This window comes from Danio rerio, chromosome 17 (assembly GCF_052040795.2).
Source record: "Danio rerio strain M-AB ecotype USA chromosome 17, GRCz13ab, whole genome shotgun sequence".
NCBI lineage: Eukaryota > Metazoa > Chordata > Actinopteri > Cypriniformes > Danionidae > Danio > Danio rerio.
The window spans coordinates 8,542,287-8,569,830 of record NC_141037.1 but is presented as its reverse complement, the minus strand read 5'-3'; the positions used below and the strand labels follow the sequence as shown (position 1 = coordinate 8,569,830).

At 33.8% G+C, this 27,544-nt stretch overlaps 1 protein-coding gene across 2 annotated transcripts in view; it reads right to left on the bottom strand.

Annotated features, from left to right (window-relative positions):
- The window catches only part of shprh (SNF2 histone linker PHD RING helicase), a 55,296-nt gene extending 28,950 nt beyond the window's left edge, over positions 1–26,346 (bottom strand). Inside the window, exons 1-12 of one of the 2 annotated variants that reach the window (XM_087289778.1) lie at positions 26,222–26,346; positions 21,175–21,747; positions 20,785–20,914; positions 17,828–18,046; positions 17,665–17,743; positions 12,848–12,998; positions 11,324–11,420; positions 8,327–8,583; positions 5,800–6,429; positions 2,244–2,495; positions 2,053–2,131; positions 28–191 (exon numbers count right to left, since the gene is read on the bottom strand). In XM_087289778.1, the coding sequence (XP_087145904.1) occupies positions 28–191; positions 2,053–2,131; positions 2,244–2,495; positions 5,800–6,429; positions 8,327–8,583; positions 11,324–11,420; positions 12,848–12,998; positions 17,665–17,743; positions 17,828–18,046; positions 20,785–20,914; positions 21,175–21,738 (2,622 nt within the window). In that variant the 5' untranslated portion in view covers positions 21,739–21,747; positions 26,222–26,346. The remainder of the gene's footprint in view (positions 1–27; positions 192–2,052; positions 2,132–2,243; positions 2,496–5,799; positions 6,430–8,326; positions 8,584–11,323; positions 11,421–12,847; positions 12,999–17,664; positions 17,744–17,827; positions 18,047–20,784; positions 20,915–21,174; positions 21,748–26,221) is intronic. The other variant, XM_087289779.1, reaches the window with a different exon arrangement.
- Between the last annotated feature and the right edge of the window lie 1,198 nt (positions 26,347–27,544).

Genomic DNA, 27,544 nt, shown 5'->3' with positions numbered 1-27,544 from the left:
TGATTCCGAATAGTGTCATCTACTAACCTGATCAATGACGTCTTTTTTGGCAGATCGCCATAGTAGTTGACCAATGACGTTGTAGAGCGGTGCTGTATTGCCGTGACGGTATGGGCGATAGAGTAACTGATCCCACCAGTACTTGACCCAGTAGGGATCAACTCCCAAGAACAGGACAAGACCATACAAGTCTAAACAATTTCAGAAAACAAACTACTGTTATCATTTAATAATTGAATTAATATTTTACCTTAAATTTATTAATGGATTAATAAAACTCCTTCTTTTTTTATTATGTTTTAAAGTGTTCCAACAAATAAGACTTTCTCCAGAAGAAAAAATATTATCAGTACTGTGGAAATTTCCTTGCTCTGTTAAACATCATTTGGAAAATATTTAAAAAAGCAAAAAAAAAAATGTGGGGCTAATAATTCTATATATATATATATATATATATATATATATATATATATATATATATATATATATATATATATATATATAGTTTTATATATAATTAAATGTAAATAGAATTCTATATTTATTTATAAAATGCTGATAATAGTAAACAACATAATGCACAACAACCATTTACACAAACATTTTAGAGAAAATGTCAGACAGGTGAGCCTTCAAAAATTTATCGGAGAAAGATGTGGGCCCCGTAGTGAAAAAGGTTGAGAACCCCTGTACTATACCAGGGATTCCCAAACTTTTTTATTCCGGGACCCACCTAGGCAAGTAATTCAATCTCAAGAACCACCCTAATATTTTAATATGGAAAAATGGGTAAAAAAATGTATCCATTCAAAGCAGTCAAAAATATACGGTGTGTGGCTTTTTGGATTTTGCGATTTGATATGCACAAAATGAGGCTCGAAGTGCTTTTTGTGGGATGCTGGCTGTAACTGTGATCATTTTTCTTTTTTTTTTGAAAAGATACTCTTCTTTTTTTAGAAGAGAATATGATCAAGCTTTGATCAAGCCCCTTGATTATGATCAAGCCCCGTCACATCGCAGTAAACTCCACTGCTAGTGTTTAGTCATAAGAAACTAAATAGCTTTTTGATCGACTACTACAAGCTGGGAAAACGTCAGATAAATATGCCAATGCAATTAACGCTATTGCTGAATAGATCTAATCTTTACACATTTGCTTGAGGAAGGAATGATGGAGGTAGTTACATTAATATTACTATTTTTCATAACATCTATGCCCTTCCATAACATTAGGTGACGTTAAAACTAACAGATAGCACTATTTAGCTATTTAGTTAGCTATTTATTGATTAGCAATCTGTCAACGTTGGGATGTAAAAAATATGGGACAACAAATAGCTTCAAATGATAGAATACATAACAAACATTAGAAAATATTGACAATAAAATAAAAGGTTTAGCCTATTAAAATCAATGGCCTATACAGAAATAAATAAAGCTATAAAATCTATTTTACTTGTAAATGTATTTGCATATTGATTAAAGTTACCATAGTTATTTAGTGAAGAGCAGCAAATGAATCTCTCATTGTGTTTTGTTTGATTACAGAGGTGTCACTTTAAGAATGCGCAGATCTATAATGAAGAATTCGACTACTTTAGTAACTGTTTGTGCTCATTCAAGAGAAAATTAGTAGTGTTTAAAATAAAACACAGGACGGAGCAAAAAAATGAATAAAAAACGGAAAAAACTAAAAAAATAAGCACTTTACCGACAGTCCCTTAGAGCTCCGCTCTGCGCGAGCTCTCCCAAACGCAGATTGCGAAGGCTCAAACGGAACAGTGCTCCTAATGTTGAGTGAAAAAAAAAGAAAAAGAAAGCTGTGAAACATAACCAGCTTTGTCTTTTTGTAGGAAACACATTTTATATATTTTTAGGGTAAGAGGTTTTTGAGTTGTTGCCATCAATCGTACTGGTTTTGATTCACCGCAATGTCGCGACCCACAGTTTGAAAACCCCTGTACTATACTATACAAATATACATTTTTTTAAAAATGACAAAAAGAAAAAACCTAATTTCTTCTATTTCAGAAAAATATTAATTCTGCTCACCCTCCAAACCTCTCTGCACAGGTGTTCCACTCACACACCAGCGATTAACAGATGTGAGACGCAAAGCCATTTCTGCAGCCTAAACAAAAACAAACAATTATTATAAAAATGATTATCCTTACCAACTTATGTGGCCCAAATGATATTGTCCTCCCTTGGATTAAGTAGGGTGTATACAGTGATGCGATCACCTTGGCTGTGGTGCACTCCACCATCTGAGCTTCATCTAGACAAACTCGCCACCACTCCACAGCCACTAGAGGGCTCGGTATGGCCATGTAGCGCTTCTGGTTGCGGAATCGACGGCCATCTTTACTATTGCTGTGAGGAATATCCACATAATTGAGTTCAGTGCGCAGAACGTCATAAGTGGTGATGACCACGTCCTGCTCGGCCAGAATGTGAGGCTGGATAAAACCGTGTCTCTTCACGCCCTGATACACCTAAAAAGAAGATAAACAAAGGTTAACTGCATGCTCTGATTTAACTCTATGAGAATAGGGAAGTTTATAGATAATAATAACATACAGTTGAAGTCAGAATTATTAGCCCACCTGTATATTTTTTAACCCAATATCTGTTTAACGGAGAGATTTCTTTTAACACATTTCTAAACATAATAGTTTTAATAACTCATTTCTAATAACTGATTTACTTTATCTTTGCCATGATGACAGCACATAATATTTTACTAGACATTTTTATCTAGTAACTGCGTGTCCTAACAACACTACGTGAGGAGATTTGCAGTGATGAGCAATTTGCCTGTTTGCACCAGACGAAACACGACCGAAATTTAAATACAGCCATTCAGAAACACAGAATATGCACTTTCACAAAATGGTAAGATTTATAATCTAATTAATACAAATTAAACCTCTTTAACATTATTAAATGTAGATGCTGAACCACTGATATGTGTTGGTTTGCATTATATCACAGCTCTAAAGTTCAATTTTAAGCGGTTTATTTTATTTTCAAGATCTGAGCTGAACTATTTGCTGCTGCTTTCAGTAGTGTGGCAATAAATGTCATGTAAAATTTCATTCAGACTCGCATTATTAGCATTTAACACTGAATTAAGCACATGAGGTGTAACTTAGGTGATCATTAACACCTTTTTTCTGTTGTTCAACTGTGAGAAATAGAAGCCATTTCTAAAATATCAATTCGAGGTGTTGGTTAGGACAAAAACTGCTTTTAATATGGAAAATAATACGATGCTATTTTGCGGAACTAAAACAGACTGGCTCATTCTTTATAAGTCTGATGGTCTGTTTAACTGTTTTCTCGTTGGTGAAGCGTTCAGTTTTTCCACTTACAAAGTCGTCATGTAAATAGCAAATGAGCTATGGCGCGACGCAACTGACTCTTAAAGGGAATGGGAGATAAGACTCTGATTGGTTTATTCTAAAATACACCTATAACTCATTAAGAGAATAAGCTCAACCCTGTTAGACCAAGCACCGTGGCGCAAAGCGGAAAAAGTGCAAAAGTGGATTCTGACAGGCCCTTATGCTTTTGCACCCTGCGCTTTAGAGCCCTTAAAAGCTAAGCTAGGTTAATTAGGCAGGTTAGAGCAATTAGGCAAGTCACTGTATGACGATGGTTTGTTCTGTAGACAATCGAAAAAATATATTGCTTAAGGGGCTAATAATTTTGACCTTAAAATATTTTTTTTATTTAAATTAAAACTGCTTTTATTCCAGCCGAAATAAATCAAATAAGACTTTCTCCAGAAGAAAAATTATTATAGGAAATACTGTGAAAAATTCATTGCTCTGTTAAACTATTATTTGAAAAGAAAAAAAAAAGAAAAAGAAAGAAAAAAGAAATCACAGGAAGGCTATTAATTTTGACTTCAACTGTATATAGTCAATATGTTTCCATTTAGAAGTACTTTTTTATACTGATGAATGATAAAAATACTGATTAATAAAAATACGTTGTGCTGTGCTTTAAAGATATGATATATAAAAAACATTAACTGAAAAACGACTCATCAAAAATCCTTTAAAAATGATTTCCAAATCTATTAACAATTACAAATGCTTCTTAAGAAGCAAATTAACACATTAAGGGCCCTATCATACACCCGGCGCAGTGTCGCAAGGCGCAGCACAATAGTCTTTTGCTAGTTTCAGCTTGGCGCAAGAGTCGTTTTGAGGTGTTGCGCTACGCTGTTTAAATAGCAAATGCATTAGCGCTCATTTGTGCGCCCATAGGCGTTCTGCTCTAAACAGGAAGCTGTTTTGAGGCGGACCTGGCGCGTTGCTATTTTGAGAAACTATAATAGATTTTTCATTAGACCAAAACTAAACTGGTCTAAACTCCAGTGCAGAGTTGCGCCTCGCTTACACACTGCTTAATACACACAAGAGAGCAATAGGCAAATATCTTTACATATGAAAAAATTTAAATATTAAGGATATATATAGGATATAATAAGAATAGATATAGGATATAAATATAAAGGATTAAAATATTACAAAACATATTATTTTCTAGCCTACATAAATATGAAAAATCACTGCTTTTATGTCTTCTTCATCTCTGGAGGCTTTTTCAGTTCATTCATGACAATTTGCTTTTGTATAATGTTATTATTATTAGCAATATTATTTATTATATCCATATTTATATTTGTTTTATTAAAAACACGCTTAGATTTGCCCACCTGTCAGGTTTTAGACCATATGGGGCATAGCAGGTGTATTTGGAAATAACTCAGTATTTTGACTAGACTTGGTCATTATTGTTCATTCATTCGTTTGCTAGAAATTAGAACTGAATTTAGAAATAGTTTTGAAACAAATCTTTGCGCTTAACAAACGAAATTAATTATTTATAGACTAATTGATGTCTGTGCGTAAAGGTTTCCCTATCCAAGAGTGAAAGAGAAAGTGATCCATTATCTCTCATTCTCACGCAGTAGATGCTCTGTTTAACAGTTTTCTGTTAAAAAACTGTCATCTGTTAACTGTTTGCTTGTGAAATGCTCATTTTTTCCTCTTAGACTTACTTTGCGTCCTGTAAATAGCAAATGCGCTCTTGGCGCGACGCAGCTGACTCTTAAAGGGAATGGGAGATGAGACTTTAATTGGTTTATTCTCAAAACACACCTATAACTCATTAAGAAAATAAACTCAACCCTTTTAGACCATGCGCCTTGGAGCAAGGCAGATTTCCCGTACTTAATTTAGCAAAAACGCATCCTGACACGCCCTGAAAGCATTTGCCCCCTGCGTTTTGCGCTCTGCGCATGGACCGTCAAAATAGAGCCCTAAGTCTTTAAAATAAACAACATCATCAAAACAGATACAAGTAGTCACGACTAATCGTTAAACTAACTACCCAGTACTAGTAGGATTTCTTTAGCTTGTCCTTACAAGCTACAAGCTGTTAAAAGCTATTATTACTAATAACTAGGCCCACACGGAATCTGCACACGCAGAAATCTTTTAGCACATCATCGAGTCGATTTATTTATGCGAGTAAATTTATATTTATTCAGTTTTTTTATTATTAATTTCAGTAATATTATTGAGTAATATGAAAATGTTCACATGATTTATTTAAAATTCTCTGCAGAAATAGCAAAAAATGTCAACAGATTCTGTCTGGCCCTACTAATATACTAATATTACTAATCTAATTGTAATGCAGTAATGTGCACCTTTTGTAAAGTTGGTTTGAATCAATAATTATAGTGAAAAGTGCTATACAAATAAACTTGAATTAAATTACCAGCACTCTGAGGGAGGAGGTGTGAATGTGCCGGTTGATTTCATCCACCCACTGATGACAAATAGAGCTGGGCGAGATGATAAGAGTCGCTCCAGTGGACACTGGTGTCATGGCCACCAGACAGTGAGGACAATAAAATGGCGTCGTTTCCAGATTCTCCTCCTTATAGTTGACACACTCGGCATGCTGCCATAACAGACAGTTCAGACACTGAACCCGGGGCTTATAGTCCACCAGGCCCAGCTCTCCACAGATGCACTCAAAGCGGTAGTCTGGAGTATTAAACGGGACCACAGACGCTCTGGTTGGCGTTTCGACTTCAGGCTTTGAGGTTTGCATAAGATCTGGTTTGTTAGATTCAATATGGACGTCTTCTGTTATTTGCAGTTGGGGTTTGTCGGGTGTTTCTTTATCATCTGTTATGTCAACAGGTTTTTTTTGCAGGGGATTTTCTGGGTCCAGAAGTGAATCAGGATCAGATTTCAGCTCTTCTGTGAGAAGAGGAGGATTCATACTGTCTTCCGATGCTGAATCTGATGCTGTTGTTGTATAGGAGGTGAGTGAGGAATCTTTATCCGGAGCAGACACTCGACGAGATGTTCTCCTGGGAGCGGGCTGGTCAGCAGACTTCTGGAAAAATAGAAAGAAATGCATCAAAAAAGTGATTGATGTAGTTTTTTATTTGAGAAAATGGTTGGTGCAAAATAAAATTGCCAAAAAACAGAACATAGTGCAAAAATGTGCATGCAACAATTAACATATTTAAAGCCTGACTCGTTATATTTCTAAAATTGTTACAACAAAAACAGACTTTCACAGAAAAAGGTACAAAAAAAGTGTAAAACGACATAAAAATATTACACCAAATCAATAAATCTACTAAAATAAACTAAATATTGTATTTTATAAGTAAATATATAACCAACTATACAATTATAATATATATATAAAACTAACTTATTTTATTATCAAAGTACAAAAATGTACTAGAAAATAGGGCCACACGGTGGCTCAGTGGTTAGCACTGTCGCTTCACAGCAAGAAGGTCGCTGGTTCTGGCGACCCCTGATTAATAAAGGGACTAAGCTGAAGAAAAATTTAAATATGTAGAAAGTATAGATCCTTGAATGTAAAATAAAGTTTATGTAGAAATTACATTTATTTTATTACCTTAGTAATACATAATATAAGCTTGAAGAAACTACTGTAAATGGAAGAGTCAATGAATTGTAAATGGTGTAAAATGAAAAAAGAACATAAATAGAAAATAATAAAAAAAACAAAACCTATTTTATTATCCATGTACTAACTGTACAATATAGTCCCTTGAATATAAAATAAAATTAGGCCTTGAAATCCTGCGTTTAAAAATTAAAATAGATTAAGTATTTTAAATTATGTAATTATACATAATATATAATAATAATGTATTTAATAAGGTAAAATTATAAATTTGTATTTTTTACATGTAGAAATTACATTTATTTTATAACCTTAATAATGCATATAAGCTTTATGATTATTTATGACTTATGACTATATGGAAGAGTTAATGAATTGTAAATAGCTTGTGTATTAAAAATGTACCATATTTAGTAGTTTTGTGTACAATTCTGCTTTGTGCACATTTGTAATAACATTATTTGTTTAATTTCTGCTTGATAAAAAAAAAATTATAATAATTTAAAAAAAATAATAATAATAATAATAATATTGCATAAAGTTGAAGTCAAAATTATTCGCCCTGCTGTGTATTTTTTTATTTACAAATATTCTTCAAATAATGTTGAACAGAGCAAGGAATTTTTCATAGTATTTCCTATAATATTTTTTCTTCTGGAGAAAGTCTTATTTGTTTTATTTTGGCTAGAATAAAAGCATTTTTTAATTTTTTTTAAAAACTATTTTAAGGTCAATATTATTCACCCCCTTAACCAAAAATTTTTTCGTTTGGCTACAAAACAAAACACTGTTATACAATGACTTGCCTAATTACCTCAACTTGCCTAATTAACCTAGTTACGCCTTTAAATGTCACTTTAAGCTGTATAGAAATGTCTTGAAAAATATCTAGTCAAATATTATGTGCTGTCATCATGGCAAAGATAAAATAAATCAGTTATGTCTGCCCCAATAACCTAAAGTTGTTAGTGAGTCAACACATAGCAAACGTGCTCCGTGTTCGATTCCCGGCTCGAGGTCCTTTGCCAATCTTTCCACTATCTCTGCTCCCCACACTTTCCTGTCTGTACATCTCCACTGTCCTATCAATAAAGGTGAGAACCCCTAGAAAATTATTCTAAAATAAATAAATAAATCAGTTATTAGAAATTAGTTATTAAAACTATTATGTTTAGAAATGTGTTGAACAAAATCTTCTCTCCGTTAAATATAAATTGGGGAAAAACGTATACGGGGGGTCTAATAATTCAGAAAGGCTAATAACTCTGACTTCAACTGTATTTTTTTTAAATGCTATACATGTTAATACAAAATAATTCACTGTAGGAGAAAGAAATATACATACAGTTCGTGCAGTGACAGGCTTCTTCTTCTTCTCTTTGTAGTTCTTCCCCAGTTTGAAGGATCCCGCTAAGCCTCGTCCTTTGATCTGCTCCACAATGTTCTCGCTAATGAGCTTGGTCAGGATTTTCTTGATGTGGTTGCGGTTCTTCAGGGTGTCGTACTTGTACATGGTCCGCAGATAAGCAAAAATTGCATTAATCGACGCTCCTTTTCCAACCTTCATTTCCTTAATAGCAGTTAACAGCATCTCACGAACAGCTAAAGAGAGAGGAAGTGCATTCAATAGTTTCTTTATTAAGTATTTATTATTTATTCGTGCTAAAAGATGCGTTTTTATCGTGGCTGTAAAATATATTGTTTGAGTTCAGATTATTAAAGTAGACATATTATGCAAAAATGACTCTTATAAGGGGTTTAAACACAGTTGTGTGGTAGCAGTGTGTGAATATAACCAGCTTCTAATGGTAAAAAATGCAAGTTTAATATTTATAATCACACTTGATAAAAACAGTCTGCAGAAACACTTTGATTGACATTCTGTCTTTGTACGTGTACCCCTTTGTAATGATAATCTCTTCCTCATATGCATAGGATGTTAGTCTTTTGAATCTGCCACTATGCTGACACAGGCATTTGTAGCTCCACCCTCTTTTGAAAAAAAAACACCATCTCATTTGAATGTAAAGCAACAGTCACCGAAATGGCACAATTAGGATCAAAGCCTTAAAGAGGCAGATTCAAAGAGCATACATTCATTTTTCCATGGTGGGGCGCCACGCCAAAATTCATCCCGCCACAGCTACATTACAAGTTCTCACTCAAAACATAATATTTTTAATAGCGGGTAATAATTGCACTAAAACGTATTAAAGGGTAGTGAATTATAACAGCACAAACTTTTCTGTAATCGTAGTAGTGCTGTGCATCATTTGTTTAGACCTTTAAGGCTGGCTGGCTGGCTGGCTGGCTGGCTGACTGGCTAACTGACAGACAGGTGTGTGATGCGAGAGGCCAGCAAACACGACGTATACCTGTTTCATTTTACTTTAGGATGCATTAATACCTCTTTGTAGGTATTGAAGACATTTATAAATATTCCTAGCAAATCTAATAAATGCTGGAGACATATTCGTTACATAAATGCATTAAATCGCACTTCAGCAGCGTTTATTTGAGACTGCACAAGATCTGCACGCTCTTGAAGCGGCTTATATTTGAGGGGATGTGCAAGAAGTTTTAAGCACGAGCAGAGGAAATCTGCACACAAGCAAAGAGATCTGAAAGCTTGTGGGCTATTACATAAATGCGATTTCGACTTCTAATACGGTGCTCACGACATTTGTCATTTGAAATAACGCCACAGGTAGTTGGTAGATCTGTGTAAAAAAAAAAAAGGCCTGCCGCCACAGCTGGAAAAAAAATCCTAGAGGAAACACTGAAGAATTATAAAACATTTTCTGTGAGGTATTTGGAGCTGAAACTTCACACTCTACACACTCTAGGGACATCAGAGACTTATTTTACATCTTGTAAAAAGCTGCATAATAGGTCCACTTTAAAGCATAACCTAATCTAATAGGTTCTAAGAGTGTGAAATAATTTAATTTAAATGTGTTTTAAGCCCTGTAACTGTAAGTTTTCAAGCGAATTTAAACTAATTGGGCACAAGAAGTAATAAAGTTTGACACTTTAACAAATATTAATTGTGTTTAATTATTTATACAACAGAGTATGCAGTGTTATTTTACATTGATGACTGCATTTCTGAAGCTCAATGCTGTTACACTCCACTAAACACCATAAAGCGTTGTTTATTTAATTTTTATCCTTGTATTGTTTTCATCTGTGCTTTATTATTATTCTTTTTTTTTATAATTTTGTACAATTTATGAATTTATATAAAAATATTTACATGAATTTGAATCGTTCAAACCACTTCAGCAGATGGTCTAGGACGAACACCAGATGAAACCAGACAAATCTAAAAATATCTGATTGTTAAAACTACATAAGTCAATTTTAAGCAACTTAAATGTAAAATAAAAGTCTGTAAAAAGTTTTCATTTTAATGTACTTGTAAGGCCCGTGACTAAGATTTCAAGCCAATTTAAACTATTTGTGCATATGAAGTGATAAAGCGTGCCACTTTATCAAAGATTAATTGTGTTTAATTATTTATACAATTAATAATTTTGTAAATTTTATGCAGATGCACTCTCAAAACTTATGAAATCATCCCAAAATCATATTATGAATTCTTTCCAACTACACTATAAAAATGTCCATATTATGTTATTTGCAAGTCTTTTCTGCTCATTTGCATTATGGGATGTTGATCTTTGTTGACTGATGTTGACTTTTGATGTTAAAAATTCAACTCTACAGTTTAACAAAGTGACTTTTATTGACATTTTAGTAGTTTTAAATAATATAATGTATAAAAAATTATATAGAGAGAAATAAGTCTGTAAAATAACAGAAAATGTTCTGGCATTTTTTACAAGGTTTTTGTAGATTAACATACACTATAAAATGTTTATAAAAGTCACTTTTTTTGATCTTTAAAAGTTGTTGGAAGAAAGATCAAGATTCCATAGTGCAATTCAAAGGCAGAAAAAAAAAAGAATTACAAAATAAAGGAAAACTGAATTTACGATTTTTTTTTTTTTTTTTACTGTGTAGAGTTACTCAAGTCATCTGGTGAAGTTATATTCACATGGTAATATACATTATATAGCAGAAAAACAAAATATCACAACATCAGTTATTTCTAATATCATGCAGCCCTAGTTTTAACATTTACTCATTTAGCTGACTGATGCTTTTTCCAACTAATGACAAATAATCTTAAAAATATAGCATTAATGTTCTCCAATTCAATTAGTATCTATTAAAGACATGCCAATAACCTTAAAATGGAGAGGAACCAATCAGGACTTTGATATAGAAGCCGGTTCTGTCTGGTCAAATAATGTTTGGTAGATTTAACCATTTTTACCTGGATATATGATCTTCTCTTTGGGTCTCGGCTCATGCTTTATGGTTCTTTGTCTCTCTAATGGTGGAGGAGGAACAAAGTAATTCACAGACCGACCCTGCGGAGAACAGAGACACAAGAGTAAAACTATATTTGGAGTACGAGTAAAAGGTGGAATTTCTAGAAAGTTTAAAACAGTAAATTATTGTCTCAAATATATTTTTGTGAACATTTTTAGCGCGAAATATGTCAGAAAATTACATTGAGTGAAAAGATAAAATCTATCATGCATGTCATTTGAATTCTGACCCCCACATGAAAATAATAATAATAAAGGCAAATAATATTAAACTGTAATTAAATAAACAACAAATAATAATAATAATAATAATGACATAAAATACAAAATTATATTACGTCTCTAGCTTTAATCAGTAAGTATGGTTATGCTTTACACTATAGGTTATATTTGTTGTTTTCATTAGTTTAGGGATAGTTCACTCAAAACAAAAAATTCTGTCATCATTTATAGTATTATCTACAGTTCAAGTAAATAGTTACAGGGTTTCAGCTTTCTTCAAAGTATCTTCTTTTGTGTTCAACATAATAAAGAAGCATATAAAGGTTTGTAACCACTTGAAGGTGAGTAAATAGTGAGTTACTTTAAATTTCTGGGTGAACAATCCCTTTAACATGAACAAACAAAGAAAATCACGTCTAAAGCTTTTTAATTTAAAATATTTATTAATACTTAAATTACAATGAATTAATTAAAAACTATATAAAAACATCAGTTACATACATAATAAATGAGCAGGCATGAAAATGATAAATTGCATTTTTTATTATTAACAAATGCAGAGCTTTGACTATTTTTTATTATTATTTGCAAATAATAAACACAAAAAATTATAAAAACTAAAGAACCAAGAGGTGTGTATATATATAAAAATGGGAAAAAATGGCCTCTCAAAAAATGAAAAAAAACAAAAATGTGCAGAGGGACTTAATTTGGATTGGATAGTTTTTTCATTTTTAATGGGTTATATGCACAGCAAGTGTTTTAAAGCCTGTTAACTTCTGGTAAACAGTAAATTTCAGTCATTTTAATTCTTATAAAGTTCATAAGGTAATTTAATGAAAGTTTAATCAGTTAAATTGACTTTTTTAGACTTTAATAATCAGTAAAATATACATTCATTAAGTTGTACAAGCGTAAAATAAGATTAAAAACCATTAAATAGCATGCGTCACCAGGGGAGCACTGAAGCTCACATTAAAAATACTGTGGTAAAATAAAAGTCCACATTTTAAAGACATGGCACAGAAAATTTTTATTTAATGCAGTGTTTTTTTGTCCGGTCTGAGACCCACTTTATGTTTTGTCTGTCTTATCAGGCAGTGAAGATCACAGATTTTTAAAGAAAGCAGATCTTAAATGCTTAAGCTACTGAAAATTAAAAGTTCCTGTTCATTACAATATGCCTCAAATTTAATGAAACATATCTCTAAATATAATAATTGTACAGGCAGTCGTAAACATACCACAGGTAAAGTGAGGACCCCGTGCTCCAGGTTTTGCCGAGTGTTACACAGAATCAGAGCCAGTACTTCCACAGTTTTCCCAAGTCCCATCTCATCAGCAAGGATCCCGCCGGGCCAGTCCACTCCAGCCAGAGGAAACTCTCGAATCAGGCTGTGATCGAGGCCAAGACAATTAGGGACTGATTACACCTGGTCACTTTATGCATTGTTTTCTGATTGGATAGCAGTCTGATTGTGAAAAGGACAGGTGTGAAAGCCCTATCTGAGATATGAATTTGATCGCTTAAACCACTTCAGGTCTAGGATGAACTCCAGTAGAAACTGGACAAATCTAAAAGCATCTGATTGTTGAAACTGCATTTGTTAATTTTAAGCATCCCAAAATGTAAATAAAAAACAAACATGTGAGAGTGTGTTATACACTACTCAGCTTATTCTTAGACCTTTTTGGAATCTGTTTGGCTCGAAACTTCCAGTTTCATTCACTTTTATTGATATTTAGACGTTAAAAACAGCTCGTTATGCTGCTTTGACCGTTTTCTGTCATTTATTATTAATAATCATTTCTCCCATAGGCGACTAAAGTTTTAAAATAATCACAGAAATATGGCACAGTCAGATATAACATTGCTAATATGAAACAGCAACACCACAGATGACATGTTTTTTTTTGCGTTAATTATATTTTTTCCATTTCTTTCTATTTTTGATCAGTCATGAAATGTTAAATTCATTTCAAATGGCAGCTTTTATCAACAGACACACATCACGCATAAGTGTAGCCTATCTCTGTAAACGATAAGGAAAAAATAACAGAATTATATAGTGTTTTGATCATTTAGAAAGGCAGAGTGTTTTGTTCAGGAAGAGTAGCTTCTATAAGTTAATGTAAAGCATTTACAGTTTTCAATAATGTCTTGCATGTAACTGTATGACAAAAACAGATGTTTTAGCCTACACTGACAGTAATTGCAGAGTCTGTTTTGTGCGAAACACAAATAAAGCACAAAGCCTCCTATAGCCTACATAAAACCATGTGTATGCCGAGTAAGATAAAGTGGAAGTCAAAATAATTAGTCCTCCAGTAAAGTTTTCTTTATCAAATTTTTTCCAATTGATGTTTAACAGAGCAAGGAAATTTTCACAGTATTTCCTATATTTTTTCTTATAAGAGAAACTCTTATTTCTGTTTGTTTGGCTTAATTTTTTTATTGTTTTTTGACATTTTTAAAAGCAATTTTTAGGGTTCGTATTATTATCCCATTTTAGAAATTATTTTATTTGATTGTCTACAGAACAAACCACTGTTATCTAATAACTTTCCTAATTATCCATAACATTTTAACCTAGGTAAAGTCTTTAAATTGCACTTTAAGTTGAATACTAGTATCTTAAATAGTATTTAAATAGTATGCACTATAATTTTTTTAAATTTACTCAAATAGAAAAAAAAGTATGCACCTTCACCATGGCAAAGACAAAAAATTTTAGAAATTAAGTTATTTAAATGATTATGTTTTAAAATGTGTTGAAAAAACTACAACACTTGAACTGTTTTTAAAAGAATTAACAGTTCACATTAGGACTTATAATTTTGACTTCCACTGTAAATAGTTGTATGTAAAAATGTTTATGTAAAAAATAACATTTTATAAAAATGTGGTGCATCTGATGCTTAACCTAGTTCATTGGTCTCAGACTGGATTCCTGGAGGGCCGCAGCTCTGCACAGGTTTGCTCTAACCCCAATCAAACACAGCTCATCCTACTAATCAAGGGCTGTTTGTCAATATGCGTTCTTCAGCGATCTTCCATCCTCCTGTTCTCTTGTAACATCATCAACTGCCAAAGTTCAGTTCCAATACTCAAGACTGCAAGAACGAAGGACACGTGAAAGCTCCCGGATGTGTTCTTGACATCGAGGATGCATGGATGCAGACTTGAGTACCAAACTCGCTCTGGAAGTCCCAGAAGTCATTGCGACTAGGGGTGGAAAGCGCAGCATTTTATATAGGTCTATTATTCAGAGATGGAACTTATTTGCCTCTTACATTTAGAAATATTTAAGTTTATATTCACCTAAATGAAACGGTGAATAAAAACATTACCATATAAATCTTAATAAAGGCATGAACACATTAAGGATGTTTACTTGCTGAAATTCTTATTAAAAAATTTTATTTGTATTGTGCAATGTATATTTGTAAAGTCTTTATGCGGAGTATATATTGTGAAAAGGGGAAAAGCAATAATTCGTTGTATGAATGCTGTAATGTTAAATAATCTTTGCTTAAAGATGCGTGAGGGTCATGTGACCATCAGGAAAAACGCAGCATCTCATTCCTACACAAGACGTGTTCTCTGTCCTCTCGGTCTCCCGAGTTCCTTCTTCCGAGGTGACCTAGCAAGACCGGTCTTCACAAGAACACAAGCCCGTTCTCGCTGTTCTTGGTATTGAGAAACAGTTAAGGTGTTCAAGAGTCTTCAACTTCTTGATTAGTGGCATCAGCTGTGTTTGATTAGGGTTAGAGCAAAACTGTGCAGAGCTGTGGCCCTCCGGGAATCCAGTTTGAGATCAATAGCCCCTTTCACACATACAGACCTTTCCGGAAAATTGCCGGCAATTTTCCGGAAAGGTTGTATGTGTGAACAGGTCCTTTTTGAAAATACCAGAAATAGTTCTGGCTATTTTCCGGAAAGAGAAGTTGTAACATTACCGGCAATTTGCCGGAATGCTGCGCTGTGTGAATGCAGAAGGAAGATTACCGTAATAAGCGCGTGCACGTCTAGAACGTGCTGACGTGAGACGTCTGCTTTAGCCAATCACAACAGTCAGACGCATTTAGGTCCGCGCGGTTTGTGAAAAAAAAAACCTGTGAATATTTTTCCAGACACATTTAGCTGCTAGAAGTTAGTCAGATCACGTTTATATGTTCTTCTTAATGCCAATTGTGTAAATAATCATCGATGAGATGCTTATGATAAGCCGTTGTTTGTTTACCTTTAAGCTTTGCGTGTGCCTGTGAAACAGCCTGTGAGCGCCTGCACACGCACATATTATGAACATCTCGACATGCGAAAGTGATCCTGCGAAAGTTGTTCACAATATTGATCATCCACAGAGTTTGTAATTTAGTCAAATGTTTACAAATACAAGCGCGGCCGTTTAAAGCTCATTTGTGGTGAATGATGTCAGAATTTACCGGTATTTTGGAATGGATGTGTGAATGCTCTTTTCCGGAAAATTTCCGTAACGTCCTCGCCTGTGTGAACAGCACTTTTTTGAATATACCGGTAAAGTCGTTCCGGAAATTTTCCAGATATTTACCGGTATCACTGTGTGAAAGGGGCTTATGACTAGGGCCAGATGGAATCTGCGGACATTTTTTGCGATTTCAGCGCATAACTTTGGTAAAAATCTGCAGTTTCATGTGGAATTATTTTGTGAGTGTCATAAAAGCTTAATATATGAAATAAAATGTAATACCTTTTTAACTTGTATTTAATGTTTACAATGCAAATCCAGTTAGATCCACTTTATTTGGTAAACAAAGCAAGTCTCTCATATAATATATCTACTAAAAGACAGAAAATATTACTTTACAGACTGTATTGCAAATAAATCATATAGACATTTTTATATTAGTCAATAATATTACTGTAATTAATTTAAAAACTGAATAAATATGAATTTACACACATTTACTCAAGTAAATAAACAGAATCAATGATTGGATAAAAAAATCTGTGGAATTCTGCGCACGCAGACTCCATGTGGGCCAACATATGACCTAGTTAAATTTGCATATAGCACAAGATTTGAAGATCGCATTTATATTCATTTAGCAGAGACGCATTTATGTAGGCAAATGTAAATGGAACCATGTTAACAAATCAGAAAGCTACAGGGTTTTCAACTGTGGTTTCGATATAATCTCTAACTATAATCTCGATTCGGCATTGCTCTCTGCTACCCTCAGGCAGACAGTTCCGCAGCATCCGATCACGCACCAGCCGACTGAAGGAAAATTTCTTACCTCAGACCATCAGGCTGATGAACACTTAACACACCCCACATAGACTCTTCCATATCCTCACTGCACACCATCAATATGTAGCATGCACTGCACTTTAACCAATCCATACTTAAAACAATAGTGCCTACAACTATGTGGACACCTATTTATTGTACATATCGCTGTCAATTTTACATTGTCCTGTTTTTTTCAAGTGGTGCTCACTGCAGAGCCATTTAGGCAGAGCTGAGCTCCAGCGAGGGGGAGCTTGAGCTTGAGCTCCTCCTTTCTTGCACTTCTTCTACGAGTGATGTCACTGGGGGTAGGGTTAAGGGTGGGGTTGGTGTACGCATTAAAACAGCTTATAGGAGGAGGAGCAAGAGCTCATGCTCCCCCTCGCTGGAGCTCAACTCTGCTCAAATGGCTCTGCAGTGAGCACCGTCTCGTTTTTTTGGGAGTATGCTGTTGTATTTTTCACAGTCGTTGTATTTGCACTGTCTGCATGTTGCACTGTCTGTATTTTGCACTTTCATTTTATTTGCACAGGCTGTATTTTGTATGGTCTGGAGCCAGCAGCTAAGCTATTCACTCATCATAGCACACGTGCTGCTGATGAAGTGACAATAAAAGTGATTTGATTTGATTTGAGATCCTGAGATGTGTTTATTGTGGATAAACAGATTGCAATATCAGTTCTGAAACGATATATTGTGCAGCCCTAATTATTAAACAGTTGTTTGAGGCACATCTGTTTCAACTAGTTTAACTACATTCTCCTTAAAATAAAAAAATAGAGTCCTACCATCCAGTGTAGGGATTGTAAAAGAGTTTTTTCCCGCAAATCGTGACCATTTCCCTCCAAAGAAAATGCAACCTTTGCTCTGCACATGGAATACAAACATTGTAGATCAGCACTGAACTCTTTCCATACAGCAAAAGTATAAAGATAAAGATTTGATCTGGACCTGGAGAGCTGCTGCTTTTGTATTTCTCCCTCCTTAGCATCCAGTTTACGGCCTGACTCTGGTAGGGTCTCAGGATGGGGATGAGGGCCGGGTGCTGGACGTGGAAGCTCTGCTCGGCTGCTTCGGTCTGGTGGAGGTGTCTGACGTGATCGTACAGCTCCTCCACGTTCTGACGCTCCAGATCAGTGTCACACGCCTCCTCTTCATTCTCCATCACCTCTGAAATTGAGCAGACCATCAGAAATCACAAGTCAATCGTGCTAGATGATCATTTGAAGTTGATGATGATGCACTGAATTTGAATCAAATGTTGCATCAGTTTATAAAAAAGAATCATACATTTTAGTATTCTGCTTTGGTCTTAGAAACTGTGGAGAAAATATTAATTGTTACTAAACCCATGATTCTTATGAAATATTGTGTTTCTAACTAAAGATGTGGTTCCAGGGTCTTAACATGACATATTTCAGGGTACCCCCGGGATCCTCCAAATGAAATTCAAGACCTTTTTAATATCATTTCAAATGAAATTCAATGCCAACTTCGAACCCATTCCGACAGAAGTATAAGGAGAAAATGTAAAAATGTAAAATCTGTATAAATTTTGAACCCTAGAAAATAATTATGTACAATGACTACTTGAAATGAATAAAACATTTGGTCCCACTTTATATTAAGTGTCATTAACTACTATGTACTTACATCAAAAAATAAAATACAATGTACTTACTGTGTTTATAATGTATGTGAGAACAATTGTGGTGCTTTTGAGTTGGGATAGAGGTTGGGTTATGGGCAGGATTGGTGGCATGGGTAGGTTTAAGGGTAGGTTAAGGTGTAAGGGATGGTCAACAATGTATTTACAAATGTAATTACAAAAGTTAACTACAGATGTAAATACATACATGTATTTAATCAAGCATAAGTACACAGTAATTCCTATGTAAGTACATATTAGTTGAGGCCATTTAATATAAGTGGGACCAAACATTTTATTTAAGATGTCAGTTATATTTAATACATACGCAACAGGCTTTTAAGACCCCGCGGGTACGCTGTATATGATGTATTTTATGTAATTTCTTTTTCTTGTGTTCAATGTAACCTTGAAGAACTGATATAAGCAGGAGAAAGCCCTCCATCCTTGCCACACTCAGCAGTGAACTGTGTTTCTGTATGACTGTCTGACTCTCTTGCAAGAGAATAAAATCATCTTTAAATATAATTGGACATGTTTGTCTCTTACTCAGTGATGAATTTTCCAAATTGCCACAACAGCAACATAATTATTGCAAACAAACAGTGCAAAGTTACATCATTTGTATGTTTTTGATGCTTTAGACAACAGACCCTTATCAAAAATGATCTATATATCTTCTAGCATACATAATCAAATAACTGATGAAAAATGTGTCTAAAATATTATTTGAAAATGTATATGAAATTAAAGACCTACATTGTGTGAAATAATGCTATTTTCTAATATTTTAGATATTATTAATGAGAAACTTGTTTAATAATAATTCTAATGTTTGAAGTTAATAGTACTATAATGTTTATATTTACAGTTGCAATCAGAATTATTCAACCCCCTTTGAATTTAAAAAAAATATATATTTCCCAAATGATGTTTAACAGAGCAAGGAAATTTTCACAGTATGTCTGATAAATTTTTTTCTTCTGGAGAAAGTCTTATTTGTTTTATTTCAGCAAGAATAAAAGCAGTTTTTAATAAAAAAATAACATTTTAAGGTCAAAATTATTAGCCTCTTCGATAGTCTACAGAACAAACCATCGTTAAACAATAACTTGCCTAATTACCCTAACCTGCCTAATTAACCTAATTAACCTAGTTAAGCATTTAAATGTCACATTACGCTGTCTAAAGGTGTCTTCAAAAATATCTAGTCAAATATTATTTAATGTCATCATGACAAAGATAAAATAAATCAGTTATTAAAAAATGAGTTATTAAAACTATTATGTTGAGAAATGTGTTGAAAATCTTCTCTTCGTTAAACAGAAATTGGGGAAAAAAACAGGGGGGCTAATAATTCAGGGGGTTGAATAATTCTGATTGCAACTGTACTTAATCTTGAAATATGCTTGAGTATACTTTAAAATATATTTAAAATATATTTTAAGGTATACTTTTACTTAAAATATTATTTGCTTTAATTTCTTTGTTATTATTAATTTGTTCATTTAAATCTTTAATTCTTGATTAAACTTTTTTGTTTTTCTCTAAAAAAAATCCTTTATAAATATATAAGGCAAAATATGATTTGCTTTAATTTCTTTGTTATTATTCATTTGTTCATTTAAATCTTTACTTATTGATTAAACTTTGTTTTTCTTGAAGCAAATGTTTTACTTTATTTTTGCTTCAAGAAAAAAAATGTTTTACTTTATAAACGTAAGGCAAAATATGATTTGCTTTAATTTCCTTATTATTATTAATTTGTTCATTAAAATCTTTAATTTTTGATTTAACATTTTTATTTGTTTTTCTCCAAGCATTTTTTACTTCCTAAGCATACAATACAAAATTTGGTTTGCTTTACTTTTAGTTATTATTAATTTGTTCATTTAAATCTTTAATTATTGATTTAACTTACATTTATTATTAAAGTAAAAATCTGCTTCGAGAAAAAAAAAGTTAAATTAAATCAATAATTAGACATTTAAATCAGTAAATTAACAATAACAAAACAATCAAAGAAAATCATATTTTGATTAAGTCAATAAACATATTACAGTACTATTAATATTTTTTAGATTTCTCCAAGCATTTTATTAATCCAAGAGCAGCTCCTCCTCCAGATACAAGTGTATTACTGTAATTGTGTTCATTGATTGTTTTACAAAATAATTAATAATATTATTTTGATGTGACCACAACTAACGGTATGTTAACATTAAAATATGCATGCAAATAGTTATCAATCAAAGATTACCAGGGATGATGAAGTCGTAAAACAATTCCATTAATTTCTGCAGAAGCTGACTGGCTTTTTTAATCCGTCCGTTTCCTTCACTGAGGAATTCCGGTCTGCCCAATCCTGATTCAATAAGAAAAACTTTCAGCTGTTCAAAAAAAAACAAACAAACAAAGAAATAAGAGAAAATAGGGATTTGTTAAAGGGATAGTTCACCCAAAAAATTAAATTCTGCCATCATATATTTTTCCTTTACATGATCCATTTGACTCACGGTCTTTTCTTGAACACAAAAAAGGTTATTACTATGAAAATCAATGGTTACTAGTGTCCAACATTCTTCAAATGATCTTCTTTTAATAACAAAGTAACAAAGCTGCTTAATTCTGGTGATCTAAAAATACACACCTTCACCGGCACACCTCCTGATGCATGACACAATTTAATGACCTTCCTCTTCTGCAGCCAATCCAGATCCTCCAACAACAGTCCACCAAGTGAACATGCGACAGGCACCGAACAGAGCGGATCACTTCTACCCATCCCATCCTCCATCTCAAGAGTGTTCAGAGTCATGCTCAGTGTGTCTCCTGTTTGCTGCAGGCAGAATGAACCATCTCCAACCTCAATAGAAATCTTTGGATGCAAGTTAAACTCTCCGATCAGTGCGTTCCACCCTTGATCCAGAGCAGAAATTGGCATTACATTCAGTTCAATGGTGTCTGGAGGAGAATCCTGTGTGGAGCAGCTTGGACGCTCTTCTGATGGTTCTTCTTCTGTGCCTGCAGAAGATATAAAACCTTGCTCAAGCACTGGTACAGGCAGACAGCTGTCAGACGGTGCTGGGACGGACTCCAGAATGTCTTCACAAGCTCCTTCATTCTTGCGGTCTTCATGCATATTCCAGTCCAGTCTCCTCTTGGCGTCCTCATCCACGCGCACTGGCGGTGCACGTTTCCTCCTGCTGCTCATGGTGGAAGCCTGAGGAGATACAATGAAACAAAGCTTCATTAGTAAGACGCACACTATTTAGCTATCATTTTGAAGTAAAGGGATAGTTCGTCCAAATATGTAAATTCTGTCATTATTTACTAATGGTTAGAAAGCTGGACTTGTAATCAAAAGGTTGCAGGTTCAAATCCCAGTACTGGTAGAAATTGAAGATGAAAGAAATACACTCAATCTTTCTTTGATACCCAGATGACGTGCCCCTGATTTAATGCCCTAATTTAGGGAGTTAGAAGCAATAGCTGCCCACTGCTTTGGGTGTATTCTCACTGTGTTTGTTGGATGCGTGTGTGCTCTCATTCTTCACTCAAAATGTGTGTGTTTACTTTATATATATATATATATATATATATATATATATATATATATATATATATATATATATATATATATATATATATATTAGGGATGTAACGGTATTGTAAATACCGTCATACCGCAATATTAATTTTTTTCGATATTACCGAAGTCGCATGACTCGGTAAAACTATAGGTCTTCTAAGAAAATTTGCTCAGGCGAATGAAGCGAATGGGAGGTAGCGAAAACTACAATTCCCATCAGCCCATGCTTGACCATCATCCCTTGCGGTCTGTTGTCGCTACAGATCCGGTAATGCGGAAATGGAGTGTGCTGCTAGAAGTGGGGATGAAAAAGAGCTGGAAAACTCTAAAGCGGGTGTTGTCGCCGTGCGCGTACTGAATAGCCGTGTTGTCGTGCGAGTTCTTATCAGCTGTGTTGTCGCGCGCGTACTTAATAGCTGTGTTGTCGCGCGAGTTCTTATCAGCCGTGTTGTCGCGCGAGTTCTTATCAGCTGTGTTGTTGCGCGCATACTGAATAGCGGTGTTGTCAGCACACTGTTCAGATTGATGCAGACATGAGACCTCTATCTTACTCATGGTTTGTCCTCTCAAGTGGGGGAAAGACAATGCACAACGTTACCCACTGCTGTCAACCTGGGCCAAGTCATATCTCTCTTGTCCCAGAAACCTCAGTCCCAAATGAGAGGGTTTTTTTTCTGTTGCAGGGGACATTGTAAATGCCCAGAGATACCAGAATAGAGAAAAATAGAGAATAAAGAGAATAATTAGCGTAGCTGCTGTTCATAGTGTATATAAGCAAGATGCAGAAGCCTGTGTCATTTTCCTGTAAATGATTCAATAAATACCGTACCGTGACATTCATACCGAGGTATTACCGTACCGTGAAATTCTGATACCGTTACATCCCTAATATATATATATATGTATATATATATATATATATATATATATATATATATATATATATATATATATATATATATATATATATATATATTAGTTAAATGCATATTTGTCAAGGCTCTCGTTACTTCATGTTACACATTGAGTAACATTATTTTGACAATGCCAGTGTGTATTGTGTCTGTGTGTGTTGTATCCTCTATTATCTGTCTCTTTCTCTCTCTCCACATGAGCGGAGATCAGGTGCAGCTGTATAAAAGCATGCTGTTCTCTTCCCGTTCTCTTCCCAAGTTCTCTTCCTGTTTCCCCTCACTGTTGTGTATGTGTAAGCTGATTGCTCTAAGTTCTCTGTGTGGCAGTGATATCTTTCTGTCTGAAAGCTTTTTCCAAAGTCATCTGGTTAGATACTCTGTTAAATACGGTAATATGACGGTTTTCTGCGTTAGCTGTGGCTAAATGTTTACTTACTGCTGAATGATCAAAGGGAAGGCCCTTTTTCTTTTGTCCCGTTTTGTCATGTTTAATGGATGGTTATGGAGGGTAGAATTGTATGTTTTATTTACGGAACTTTAATTTCCGTTTAGGTAAGAAATTTAATATTAGGTAGCGTACCTTGTTTTGGCCTTTTTGTTCCCTGGTTCTGATACTGATATATTTGTTTTATAAATCTTTTACCCCTTTTGACAACTCCTGTGTTGTGTGTGTGCTTGGGGAGTAGGAACGGGGACTCTGAGTGACCTCTCCCCATACACTTCCTCTAGCATCTCTGAGGGTATTCCAAGGCATTCTTAGGCCAGCCGAGAGACATAGTGCCTCCAGCGTGTCCTAGGTATTCCATGAGGCTTCCTCCCGGTGGGACATGCCTGAAACACCTCCCTAGTTAGGCATCCGAGAGGGATGCCCGAGCCACCTCAGCAGATTTCCCTCAATGTGGAGGAGCAGTGGCTCTACTCCAAGCTCCTCCCGGGTGACAGAGCTCCTCACCCTATCTATGGGGTATATGCCGAAGCATGCTAATAGGACTTTTAATTTGCAAGTAACCTGGTTTAAGCGTTCTGGCGAATTGAATGTCAATGCAAAATCCGGTGCGTTTAAGGTCTGTTTTTTTTTTTTAAATCAGCGATCTCCACTAGCTGAGTGATATCCAATTTAAAGTGGGTCTCAGATTGTACAAGAAGCACTGCATTAAATTAAATTTCCCCCGCCATGTCTTTATAATATGAGCATTTATTTTACCCCAGTATATTCGATGGAGCTTCTGCGTTAGCCTGCCGATTCTGATGGGTGCGTGCGAGTAAACAGCTTTTTGTCTTGTTTTACGCTTGAGCAACTAAATAAATGCTAAAGTTTATTTAACTGAATGTATTTTAATGACATTACAACATCGATGCTGTAAAAGGAACCGTATAAAATGAAAAAAAGTTCACAATAACAGGTCACCGGAAGTGTATCAGCATGGGAACAGCACTAGCTCGGCATATACCCTATTGGGTGAACTACCCCATTAGGGCTGATTCTACATAAATGAGAGACTAAATGTAACACACACACAAACACACCCACACACTTACAGGTAGGTAGCTAGCAGACTTGCACACATTTGTTATAAAATATATAAACATTTGAGACACATACACAAAAGTACAGATGTTGAAACAAGTCTTCTTTAAAAAATTATTTCTTCTTCAAAACAAAAGACTTTGTAGCTTTAATTGTATTCAGTGAAATACATGAACAATTTCCACAAGAAAAAATATTAGTAATTTGTAGTAAATACCTTAGTGTTTTGAAGCATACTAAAAAGCGTATAATACTTTATAATAACTGCATATTAAACTATTTACAACACTATGTTAATAAATGCTGCAGCATACTGTAATTTCACCTAAAGTGAACTGATAAATTATAATAAGTACTGTACTTTTTATTATTAATTTCAAGAAACTGTATAATACAATTCATAATACAGTAAAAGAAACAGTTCTTTCACACAATATTCACATTAGATTGACAGGATAAAGAGCAAAACTAAAAAAGGAAAAAAAAATAATTAAAAGAAATTAAAAAAAGATAAAAAATGCAAGTAGCATGAAAGATCTCATCACACTTACTCAATAAGAAAGCACAATTTTTATTAGCAATTAATCTAAGTGATTTAATTAAATGTTCTATTTTACATAAGCAGTCTATAAAAATAAGATTTTTTTAAGGAACCGCTGTTTGTGAAAATAAAATTTCCCAGAACGTATACTACACTATACTGAACTACACTGTTTCAATTTACTATGATTTTTTTATGTGAAGCTGCTTTGACAAAAATCTACATTGTAAAAGCGCTATACAAATAAAGGTGAACTGAATTGAAAGTATAAGAAGTCATAGAGGTACAGTTGGTTTTATATTTGCACATTCGTTCATTTAGCAGTCTCCATATTGTTTACCATGTTACTTTGAATATTCGAATGGAATTAGCATGCAAGTATGACTTCTAAACAACATTAACAGTATCTAATTCACTGTGAACATTGTTGTACTTTGATAGTCATTTGCTGCTAATATGAATTCCCTATTTAGAATTAGTAAACATTACTTTTCTGAAATTACTTTATTAAAGAGAAAGTCTGAATAGCCGAATATAAAACCAACTTTACCTCTATAAAGAAGTCACAGTGGCTTCTAACGACTTTTTTGGTTTTCAGAATGACAAATAACATCCTTAAGGTGCAAATTACCACTTGTATTAATCTTAGAAAAGCAATATAAACTTAAATCTTTCCACAGGTACTGTACTTCAGTTTGTACTACAATAAACAGTGATGTATACTGTAGTAATATACCCTATAGTTGTCGAAAACGAAATACAGTATTAGATAATCTGTTCACATTACTATAGTTGTTGTATTATGACCGCAACTCTAGAATTACCACAGCAGATTAATGTGAGTAGTTTACTATAGTACGGTTCAAGAACACCATAGTGATTACTTTAAATTATAATAGATTATTTCATGTGGGTTGTGATAAACGATATACATTACGGCACTAAACTATTTACTTAGTAAATATACATTCCTCATAATTTTTGTCAAGAAGACAACTGACAATTGTTTCACGTATTGTCAGAGATGAAACACAACACAGCATCGATATGATACATATTTCATTCAGTCAGTCAAACTGTGCACAATATAAATAAACCGTATTATGAGCAGTCGAATTGTACCTTTGTTCGCCTTTTGAACTCGTTCTTGTCAGCAGCAAACAAGTGCCATAAAATAACTTTTATAAGCTTCAAATCGTGCAGGACATTTTCGTGCGTTTATCCGCCATATTTAAAATACCGGAAGCGACGTCAGTCTGAACCAAAACAAAGCCAAGGCACGTTAGTTTTTAAAAAACACTAGATGTCGCTAAACGTCCGTTTGCAGCCAACACATTCGACAGTTTTCGACGTGTTTCTCATAAATGTAAGTGGATATTTAGTCTTTTTGATGTTTTATAAATTTGCTTGGTCAAGTGAGACCGTCACCATAATATTTATGCAGATATTGATGTTTATAAACTCAGAGGGGAGCCACGTTGAAAAGTTTACAAAGATAGTGTTTGTAGTAGCTAATAGTAATTGTTCATACAGATAATGTTTATTAGGGTCGAATAAACTACTGCTAATTGCTAATGCTATTCATTGCAAGAGTTTCTACTCTACATCAAATAATCTTCCCAGATATGTTTACAGCAATAATCATTTGATGATAATTTTGCTAATTAAAATACTAATTATGGTGTTTCAATGATTGTAGTTTGTCAGCTAAGTAATTTTTCATACTGATAATGACGAAAAGTAATGTAATAAGCTGGTGATAATAAATAAAAAACAAACATTGAACTAAAACTTCAAACTTCTAATCTACATCAAATATTCTGTCAGACATGTTTACAACAATCATTTTATGATATATTAAATACTTTGACATTTACAATGCAAAAACAAAATACAAATTATCTTTGCCATTATATTTATGCAGATATTAATGTTTATAAACTCACAGGGGAGCCTTGTTGAAAAGTTTACAAACTTGGTGTTTGTATTAGCTAATGGTAATTGTTCATACTGATAATGTTTATGTGGGTCGAATAAACTAATGCTAATTGCTAATGCTGTTTATTGTAAGAGTTTTTACTCTCTATCAAATAATCTTAAACAAGTTAATAGCAATAATCATTTGATGGTAATAAAATAATTTAACAATCACAATGTCGAAACAAAATACTTATTATAGGGTTATAGTGATTGTAGTAACTTAGCTAAGTATTTTTTCATGCTGATAATGACGAAAAGGACAAACGATATATAAACAAACAAAAAGTAAACTTGAATTAAATGAAAGTGCTAATGCTATTTATTGTATTCAATCTAATATTCATCAAATAATCTTGTCAGACATGTTTACAACAATCATTTGATGAAATATTAAAATACTTTGACAATCACAATGTAAGAAGAATTTCAGGTATTTAGGCTATATTTGAATAAATATATATATAT